This window comes from Electrophorus electricus, chromosome 6 (genome assembly GCF_013358815.1).
Source record: "Electrophorus electricus isolate fEleEle1 chromosome 6, fEleEle1.pri, whole genome shotgun sequence".
Taxonomy (NCBI): Eukaryota; Metazoa; Chordata; class Actinopteri; order Gymnotiformes; family Gymnotidae; genus Electrophorus; species Electrophorus electricus.
Window position 1 is genome coordinate 28,499,534 of NC_049540.1, and position 11,033 is coordinate 28,510,566.

At 45.1% G+C, this 11,033-nt stretch overlaps 1 protein-coding gene across 8 annotated transcripts in view; it reads left to right on the forward strand.

Moving 5' to 3' along the window:
- Positions 1-9,479, forward strand: part of mapk10 (mitogen-activated protein kinase 10) — a 75,580-nt gene extending 66,101 nt beyond the window's left edge. For 5 of the 8 annotated variants that reach the window (XM_035527070.1, XM_035527076.1, XM_035527068.1 and 2 more), the window contains 3 exons: positions 4,676-4,739; positions 5,650-5,727; positions 9,190-9,479. In XM_035527070.1, coding sequence (XP_035382963.1) covers positions 4,676-4,739; positions 5,650-5,727; positions 9,190-9,332 — 285 coding nt within the window. In that variant the 3' untranslated portion in view covers positions 9,333-9,479. Of the gene's footprint in view, positions 1-4,675; positions 4,740-5,649; positions 5,757-9,184 lie in introns of all 8 variants that reach the window. The other 3 variants (XM_035527073.1, XM_035527071.1, XM_035527072.1) reach the window with 3 other exon arrangements.
- The last annotated feature ends 1,554 nt before the right edge of the window (positions 9,480-11,033 follow it).

Consider the following 11,033-nt stretch of genomic DNA (forward strand, 5'->3'; position numbering starts at 1 on the left):
GGATATAACACTGGCTTTCAACCCATCAAGTTACTGAGTGTTTCCTGCGTCCTGGGACATGTTGGCATATCCACTGTTATAACATGCTGTCCCAGACCTGTCCTTGTGGTCTACGGTTTCTGGATAGTCTACATTATAGGTCTGTCTCAACACCAAACACACCAGAACCAAGCCAATAAGAAAAAACTAAATACCTCCTACAGGTTTCCAAGGAGCCGAGACAGAGCCAAAATATGGATTTTTTGTTAAAACCAGGTGGAGAATCACTGTCTAAAGCCAAGGGTCACTAGTCCTGTCCTCTACACGCATGATCCAGTCCACATTTTTGCTGTGGTCCTGCCCTGTCAGGCCTAAGCAGTATAATGAGCAGGGCAGTGTCCTTGAGCACCTGACACAGGTGTGCTGGGAGTTGTAGAGGAGCAGAAGCCTGGACTGGCTGCAGGGTGCTGGCTGCAGCCTGGCGGTCCCTAGCCAGGCCCCTGGTTCAGTGTAAGGGAACTCTGGGATCCAACATGCAGGACTTCTAGTCTGCTCATTCGATACTACAGTATATTGCACTGAAAGCTTTTTTTCCCCTCTTTGCATGTTTCTTTTGTCCAGAGTAACACAGGTGTGTCACAGCTATAACTCAGATGTTTTACAGTTAATTGCCTTTTTTAAATGCTCGACACACATTTGTATCCAGAGCAGCATACATGTTTATTAATGTGATAGCACATTTGCTCCTTGGGAATCAAACCCTCAAGCTTTGTGGTGTCAGCACTTAGACCTGCCTGCTCTATCAGGTGAGCCACAGCAGAAGTGCACCATGTGGTTCTGCTTCCACCAGTACTCTTCTTACAATGCTAATTAACATTAGTCTGAACAAAACCCATTTCAACAATTAAACTAAAAAGATCAATTAGCTTATCAATGCAGTGCAATACAACACACACATTTGTTGAATATACACTCTGATCAGCCAGTCCTGCAAACCTGGACCAAGAGCCTCAGATAATGTTCTCAAACATCAGAATCAAGCATCCAAATGGGGAAAAATGAGATGGAAGTACCGTGTTGTGGTTGTTGGTGCCAGACAGCCTGAATGTGCACGACACTGCTGGTGCACTGGGAGTTGAATGCCCAACAATTTCTAGAATTTAGGTCAGTTGGTATTTGCCAAACGCAGTTGAACTGGAGTCACAAAGGGTAAACTGATTTAGGTAATCAAATTGATTCATGTAGGGCCTTTATCTCTCTCTCCTCTCTCTCTCTATTCTCCTCCCCCCCTCTCTCTCTCTAATATTGTGAACTTTATATCCAACATTCCCCAACAAATACCAACATTCTCTATCAAACACAAACTCTCCCCAACAAGCACCACCATTCCCTAACACCACCAACATTCTCCACCAACCACTAAAATTCCCCAACACCACCAACATTCCCCAACACCACCAACATTCCCCAACAAACACCACCATTCCCTAACACCACCAACATCCTCCACCAACCACCAACATTCCCCAACAAACACCACCATTCCCTAACACCACCAATATTCCCCAACAAACACCATTCCCTAACACCAGCAACATTCTCCACCAACCACCAACATTCCCCAACAAACACCAACATTCCCTAACACCACCAACATTCTCCACAAACCAACAACAATCCCCAACAAACACCACCATTCCCTCACACCACCACCATTCTCCACCAACCAACAACATTCCTTAACACCCCAACATTCTCCACCAGCTACCAACATTGTCCAACAAACACCACCATTCCCTAACACCACCAACATTCCCCAACACCATCAACATTCTCCACCAACCACCAGCATTCCCCAACAAACACCAGCATTCCATAACACCACCAAAATTCCCAAACACCACCAACATTCTCCACCAACAACCAACATTCCCTAACACCACTACCATTCCCTAACACCACCACCATTTCCCAACAAGCAACACCATTCCCTAACAGCACCACCATTCTCCACCAACCACCAAGATTCTCCACCAACCACCAACATTCCCCAACAAACACCAACATTCCATAACACCACCATTCTCCAAAAACCACCAACATTCCCCAACAAACACAACCATTCCCCAACACCACCACCACCATTCTCCACCAACCAACAACATTCCCTGACAACACCAACATTCTCCACCAGCTACCAACATTGCCCAACAAACACCACTATTCCCAAACACCACCATTCCCTAACACCACCAATATTCTTCACCAACCACCAACATTCCCCAACAAACACCAACATTCCCTAACACCACCAACATTCTCCACCAGCTACCAACCTTGCCCAACAAACACCACCATTCCCTAACACCACCAACATTCCCCAACAAAGACCAACATTATAACATCAGCAGTTGGCTTTAGAATATTCCAGAAAATGAATTTTAAAAGCCAAATGAACCAGCATGGATGTCAGCAAAACAGGAGGCCAGTCCAACTTTAAGGAATGTTGATGTCTGTTGGAGAATGTGGGATCAGTACAAAAAGGTGGTGAAATGAATGGTACCGTGCTCACTACTTCAGCAGCGTGTAGTGCTGCACTCTGGTGCAGACTGTAGTGTGAACGGATAGGTTTCTGTGCCGCTGTGGAGGACAGCTCTCCACACGTTTGGGGTCTTAAACACCACGCTCTTAAACACTACGCTCTTAAATACTATGTTGGGCTTGAGAAAGGTTTGATAATTAGCTGCTAAATTGAATCAGGTGTGTTGGAACAAGAATCCTGCGAGATGTTGGAGTTTCCCTCTGCTGTAGTTGTAAAAAACATATTCTTACCTCTGATAATCTCACAGTATCAAACTACCATGAAACTCATGGCTGTCTAATGTAATACAGATTTTGGATACATTATCATTAGTTGCGTTTATATAGCGCCTTTCTCAAACTCACTTTACAAATACCACTTTTTTTTGTTTTTAACACACTCACACACCTGGTGAGAAGCAGCAGTGTACTCTCAATCAGAAACCACAGCCCCTGGGGGACTGCACCAGGTGTAGGGGACAAGACGGACCTCAAGGGCAGGACAGAGCACTAACCAACCCTGGACATACATGCACATTATATATATATATATATATATGTGTGTGTCCTATTTGTATTCACACATTGCCTGGCCAAAGAAAGGTCACACTCTAATATTTCGTTGGACCACCTTTAGCTTTGATTACGGCATGCATTCGCTGTCGTTTCATTGTTGCATCATTTCCACAAGCTTCTGCAATGTTACAACATTTATCTGTCCAGAGTTGCATTAATTTTTCTCCAAGATCTTGTATTGATGATGGGAGATTTGGACCACTGTGCTTTGGACCACTGTGCTTTGCACTGTGTCTTCTCCAGCACATCCCAAAGATTCTCAATGGGGTTCAGGTCTGGATTCTGTGGTGGCCAGTCCACGTGTGAAAATGATGTCTCATGCTCCCTGAACCACTCTTTCACAATTTGAGCCCAATGAATCCTGGCATTGTCATCTTGGAATATGCCCGTGCCATCAGGGAAGAAAAAATCCATTGATGGAATAACCTGGTCATTCAGTATATTCAGGTAGTCAGCTGACCTCATTCTTTGGGCACATAACGTTGCTGAACCTAGACCTGACCAACTGCAGCAACCCCAGATCATAGCACTGCCGCCACAGGCTTGTACTGTAGGCACTAGGCATGATGGGTGCATCACTTCAGCCACTCTTCTTACCCTGATGCGCCCATCACTCTGGAACAGGGTAAATCTGGACTCATCAGACCACATGACCTTCTTCCATTGCTCCAGAGTCCAATCTTTATGCTCCCTAGCAAATTGAAGCCGTTTTTGCCGGTTAGCTTCACTGACAAGTGGTTTTCTTAAGGCTACACAGCTGTTTAGTCCCAATCCCTTGAGTTCCCTTTGCATTGTGCTTGTGGAAATGCTCTTACTTTCACTATTAAACATATCCCTGAGTTCTACCGTTATTTTTCTACGATTTGATTTCACCACTCGTTTAAGTGATCGCTGATCACAATCATTCAAGGTTTTTTTTCTGACCACATTCCTTCCTCGAAGATGATGTTTCCCCACTGTCCTTCCACTTTTTAATAATGCGTTGGACAGTTCTTAACCCGATTTTAATAGTTTCAACAATATCCTTAGATGTTTTCTCTGCTTGATGCATGCCAATAATTTAACGCTTCTGAAACAGATTAACATCTTTTCCACGACCACAGGATATGTCTTTCGACATGGTTGTTTAAGAAACGAGAAGCTACTCACTGCATCAGTTAGGGTTAAATAACTTGTTGCCATCTGAAACATAATCACTCATGCAGTAATTATCCAATGGGAGGCTCTTACCTATTTGCTTAGTTAAATCTAGGTGGTGACCTTTTTTTTTTTTTGGCCTGGCAGTGTATATACCTCATGTTGACTTTAATTTTAATTAAACAAGTAATGAAATGCTAATTTAATCTGCTTTCTGAAAGATAAGCAGATACATTTTGCACACAGTAAATATATTTACATACTGAGGAAAAGGTGTCCACCCTCTTATCTGTCTATTCAAATTGTGCCTACCCCTAATCTGTCTATTCCGAATATGCCCACCCCTAATCTGTACATTCCGAATGTGCCAGCTCCTAATCTGTCTCTTCTTTTCTCTGTTCAGCCTCCTCCACAGATCTATGACAAGCAGCTGGATGAGAGAGAACACTCCATTGATGAATGGAAAGGTAAAGCCTTAATCTCTTTGAGATTACTTTAATCCTGCATGCACATAATATTTTAGAGATTAGGTTAATCTCACTGGGATTTCAGTATCACAGTCATCAAATTCGAGACCAAATAGGCTGTATCTCTCATTTCTAAAAATCTGACCATAGCATCCAACAAATGCAAATCGCCTAAAACCATATTTCTCACATACTGGACTCTGCATGCAAATTAAATTAAATGTTTTATATTTAATGTATTGTTTGTCAAGATTATGTTTTGATATATTTTAAAAAATGTTTTTTTTAAATATTTAAAAATATATATACTGGCAGTGGGATATGAGAAGTGGTTTTGAGGTGAAAGGGACATCATGAGCACGGTTGTGCACGGTTGTGCACGGTTGAGCTAGTGTACCCTGCTGCAACATTTTCCTAGATGCCTTTTTAAATGATTTGACAGAAGACCATTTGAAGAACATCAGTAACCTTTGGTCGCTCAGAGGTATAGAAATGTTTCTGCCAGCATGTGTACATGTAGGTTCCCTGGAAAGATATTTTTTAAAACACCTTTAAAAACATTGTGTAAAGCTGATGTAATGGGATTTCCTTTGCGCCTGTCCTGTCCTGTAATGGGGTCCATGCATTGTCCTGCGCTGTGGCAGACGGGGACTCTACAGAACAGTCCCATGCTCTGCTCATATCCGAACATTTCCAATGAAATAAGTGTCCTGCAGTTGATTGCACCAGGGACTTGGGCTGTAAGGCTGAAATGGATTTTTGTTTTCTTTCCTCAATACCCTTCTTAATCAGTTTTTCTCTTGCTCTCTTTCCCTCCCTCCCTGCGTTTCTCCATCCCTCCGTTTCGCTCCTCCCTTCACCCCTGTCTCCTTGGTCCTGTGTCTTTCCCTCGTCCTGCCTGGACTCCCAGAGCTGATCTATAAAGAGGTGATGAACTTCGAGGAGAGGACGAAGAACGGAGTGGTGAAGGGACAGCCCTCTCCTTCAGGTATTCTCACTGCATAGCCTGAGCTCTCTGTAAGTGACCTTCTCCCCGCCCACTCTGCTCTCAGGCCCCTCCCCCCGCCCAGGCCCCTCCCCCTCCTGCTCAGCCCATCACGCCGCCTCGTCCGTCCGTCCGTCCGTCAGTGCCTGCCATCTACTCTCTATCACACAAACAGAACACACTCTTCATTTCCTGACTATGCAGGGCTGGCTTCTCAGACACAGATGACATGTAGCCCCTCCTGAATCCAGCTGGTGATGAGATTGGCCAGAAAGGCCATGTTTAGTCTTAGGCTATGTTTAGTCTTAGGCCATGTTTAGTCTTAGGCTATGTTTAGTCCGAGGCTATGTTAATTTCTGCATCTGGGAAACCAGGCTGTGTTGTTTAATATTCCATGTTGTAAGTATCCTTTCTTTAATGGTCATTATTATCTTCTACAAGATGACATTGGTGATATTTTATAAATGGCATTCAGTCTTCCCTGTGGGTTTGGTCTAGGGATATTATTTGTCCTCTGAACTGCAGCCAACTATATTCTGCTATATGTGTGTGTGTGTGTGTGTGTGTGTGTGTGTGTGTGTGTGTGTGTCTATATTGCTTAAGTATGGAATCCATGGTCTATCCACTTTCAAAATATTGTTACACTCAGATTGCACGATTCAGTCTTTGGCAGTGGTCTTGGATGAAATTTTGCGTGTTTTTATTTTTTCAACATGAGCCATTTTTGATGCAATGCTGTGACATAACCTGTCTTCATCAGTGACTTTTCTGCAGGAACAGGCTGTTTTTCCCAGAGCGTCCTGCAGAGGGCAGTGTTCAGTGACGTGTAATCCCATGGCTGCTGTCCCGACGTTCTGCAGCGTTGCAGGGCTGAGACTCGGTGTCTCAGGTTTCAGCATCAGAAAGCCAATCTACCTACTGCTGTAGTCTCGGGATTCCCACCAGACAGGGAGGCTGAAACCATTTGGGCAAACCTGTGCTTTACACAGCAGCGTTGAGTGGTGGCTCACTATGTCAGCCTGCACGGTTCTTTCCCTCTGTCTCGTTGGCTTCCTGTCTTCCTCAATTCTTGTCCCCCCTCTTCTCCTCTCCTTCGCTCCTTATCTTTCTCTCCCCAACTCCCTCTTTCTCTCTCTCTGTGTAATTAGGCAGATGGATAGCGCTGGTGCTGAGAAGAGTATACGCAGTGCAGTTCAAGAGCTGAACTGTAGCAGTATTTCACTGCAGTGTGTGTGTGTACGCGCGTGTGTGTGAAACTGTAACACAGTTTGACTTATAATATCTATCCCATATGAGATTGTTTCATGAATAGCAAATCCCATGTGGGGTTGAAACTGTGAGACAAGACTAAGACTGTAGGGTTGATCTTTGTCACTGAGCTGGCCCTTATTTAAAAGCACAACATTGGTTCATGATGTTTCACATTATCGCAGTGCCCGCGGATGACGTTGTCAAACCAAAAGGGTCTTTAGAGAGCAGCAGATCTTTGTAAGCATGTTTTATGTCAGTGCTGGAGACACTGCAGCTGTGTGTGTGTGTGTGTGTGTGTGTGTGTGTGTGTGTGTGTGTGGGTGTGTGTGTGGTGCTCTGGAAAGTGCTTACTCAAAGTTGGAGCTAAAAGTCAATACCTCCCATGATTCTCCCTGCTCTGTTTTTACATATATTTATCCATTTTGGCTTTTACTGGAGGCTACGTTGCTTCTGCTCGTCAGCGATTCTGAGGCTCGCTGAGACACGCCCCTTCACTGACCATATGCATGTGACATGCGTGACACGGTGTTTTCTGACAGGGCTTAGCGTGTGCGTGGTGGGTAGGAAGAGGAGGTGGAGCGTTTTGTTCCTGTTATGGTGTGTGCTAATATTTCCATATTGCTTTTACCTTTTGGTAAAATGTGTGTGTGTGTGTGGATCTCAGTTGTCCAGTATATAGACTGTGCTACATAGATAGGCTTTTATATAGCTGTATGTATGCTGTATGCATCAAATGTGTGTGATACAAGTGTATTCCGTTGTTCCATTGGCTGGGACAGCAGGCAGCACTGAATATGTATATGTGTGTGTGTGTGTGTGTGTTTCACTTCACACACTCCTGCCACATCATCACTTTGACCTTTAGTTACCCTTACCTCGAGTCTCGCAGCAGGTGAGGTGAGGGTTTTTATTTCCAGACAAAGAGTGAGCATGAGACATTAAAGCCCACGGACAGCCACCCACTGGGACCACTCCTCGTCCCCCACCCAGATGGAGGCTCAGCAGGCAGTGCAGGGGTTACCACCAAAAAGAGACACACACTGCACAGAAGCCCGGTCCTGCACAGAAGCATAGCCCAGTCAGGTTGTTAAAATTCTTGGTCAAAATTCATTATTTTGCAGCTGCTTTTATTATAATCAGAACCGGAAGTTTGTGCTGCTACAAGAACATACATGCGGGACGCATCGCATCTGAGATCGTTCTTGTAGCGCATCTAGTGCCATCTAGTGGTTGACTGCAGTACTGCAATTTATTTATGACTCATCAACCCTTTGGCAGCTCCAGCTGGTGTGCCCATTTTCCTCCTGCACAGTTGGGTATCCTCCTGTTCAGGTGTTAAATTTTAACCAGTATTTCCCACCTAAAGTCCTGAGAGCCACATGCATTTAAAATGCTTCACACTACTTTAAAAGCTTCCTGTTAATTTGTTTAGTGCAGTGAAGCTTTGCACAAAATGATCATTCTCCAAGAGTATGTGTGTGTGTGTGTGTGTGTGTATGGATGGACATACGATGGGCAATGGCCCTGAGTGCCAACTCCTGAGAGATGACAGCTGAGTTGTCACACATCCCTGTGTTGCGAGTGAACTACACCACGGATTCCATTCTTGAACGCGTCACTCTTACAATAGTTCACAGTCCTCTGGTTGAGCGTTACTCACATTTCAGCCTGCAGAGCCAAAGCACTGCACAGTTGGGTATTTAGCTCGTTATGACACACTGGACTCTCAGGGTAGGAGATTCGTTACGGGATGTGGAAATCAGATTTGACTTTTGAATTTGTATCTGATAATTAGGTAGTGAGTTCAACCTGGTGCAAACTGAAATTGGGTTCAGTAATTAAGGGCTGAGTTGAACCAGATGTGGGTTTGATAATTTGGGGCAGAGCTAAATAGAGGGCGGAGCCAAATTCAGGTCTGATTTTAATTTGGGTTTGACAGTAATTAGAGGGCGGAGCCAAATCAGGTGTGTGTGGGCCTGAAGGACATCAGTCAGTGCAGAGCTCTGAGAGAACGTGAGTAACGTGACCCTTCTGTTGGCTGCAGTCACCCTGGGTTCTGTTCCCTCTGTCTAACGAAGCCAAGACTCACTCTCTCTCTCTCTCTCTCTCTCTCTCTCTCTCTCTCTCTCTCTCTCTCTCTCTCTCTCATCTGTCTCTCACCCCATCTCTCTTTTTGTTGTAACCGTTTCCCCCTGCTGCTTCCCCGTAGCACAGGTGCAGCCGTGAACAGCAGCGAGAGCCTCCCCCCATCCTCCTCTGTCAACGACATCTCTTCTATGTCCACCGACCAGACCCTGGCCTCCGACACGGACAGCAGCCTGGAGACCTCGGCCGGGACCCTGGGCTGCTGCAGGTGACTAGCGGCCTGCCTGCGTAACCCTGTGTTCTTCAGAAGGTGATCAGACCCCGCCAACGGAAAACTCAAACGCGAATACAAGTCCAATACTCTGCGAAAAAAAAAAGTGAAATATAAAATATTGTAATGCTTAATAAATATATAAATATATATATATATATATATATATATATATATATATATATATATAAAAAATGAGACGCTCTACAAATCTGAAGTATAATTTCACGTTATATATGAATTATGGGTAACCGCAAAAAGCCTGCATTGTCATTCAAAGGAAACAAAAAAGGAACGAGATTCAAGCTCTCCAGACGCACTGATACGCAGTTATGAAACTCTCACTAGCCGCTTTGCTTTGTATCTTCTCCATATGTCATTTGTAAAAGAAGAGAACCGCTGTAGTGCTTGGACAGACGCGTCCACTACCTGCTCCCTCGCCAGCACCTTGCAAGCTGTATGCTTTCTCTCGATGTGGCAAGGTGGACTATGTCCCCCCCCCCCGCAACCCGCTGGTGTCACTTGGCCTTCAACCTTTCGATCTCTTGACCTCCTGACCTGCAGGGGGTCTGAATAGATGACGTGTTTGTGTGTCGTGGGGGTCGGGGTTGAGGGCTGGGGTGGAGTCAGATGCAACTGTCGCTCCCTATCTTTTGTACATATGTAATTCTGTACAGCTACAAGGCATTCTTGAATGGGGCAGATGGCCAGTATTGGGCGTTTTGTTGCGCGCCTTTGCCACATAACCGCTTTGACCTTTAGTTACCCTTGACCTTTGACCTTTAGTTACCCTTGCCTGTAGTCCTGCATGTCCAGAGACAGAAAAACAAACATGTGACTAAACTTATTATAACCCAATATAGAAGATCTTTGTATACCATGTAAGTAAATTAATTTACTGGAAGCAGCGAGGTGAATGTAGGGGTTTCTGCAGGTGAAGTGGTTTGTGTGTGTGTGTGTGTGTGTGTGTGTTCTGCAGGAAGCCATTTGGGGGGGGGGGGTTAGCGCTCCATACACCTCCATCCTGCTCCATCTCTGGCTCCCTCCACACCCCCTGGGCCCTTGTGCCGGTGCTGTGGCATAATGAGGTGCTTTCATGGTGTTTTATTGAGATCTGCAGGGGCCAACGTGGGCCGGTGGACACTGAGGTCTGGAACAGTAGCCATCTTCTTGTCTTGGGGGCCACCTTGCGTGTCATGCCATGCATCCACGTCCTCTGACCGCAAGGGTCGTCTTTCTGGTGTGTGTGTGTTTGGGTAAACGTGTCTGTTGCCAGCGTGTGTGTGAGTCAGGGAATGTTGTGTTGAAGGTCGTGACCTCTTCTCTGTCGAGCTTATGAGCACCTCCGTTGGCTTGACTACCTGCTCGCCATTTCATAGCCATGCACTTCAATCCACCTTGGGTTTTTTTTTTTTTTTGTCATTTTATTTTGTCTGAAAGGAATCCAGATTTACTTACTACCTATAAACGAGAAACATGAGAGAGAGGAACACATTCTGAGTGGAAGTTTATTTCACGATCGTATTTATTTCCTAGGCTGGAGCATGAATTCGGGTAGTGCCTTTAAAATGGGGCGGTTTCCTCCTCTTCACAGGAAAAAAAGTCAATAGCAGGAAAGACTGCAACGAAGACGTAGAGTTCAGGTGTGGTTGCCAGGGTGTGGTTGCCGAGGCAGCAACTCTGTCTGTTTTATGGCTGTAGT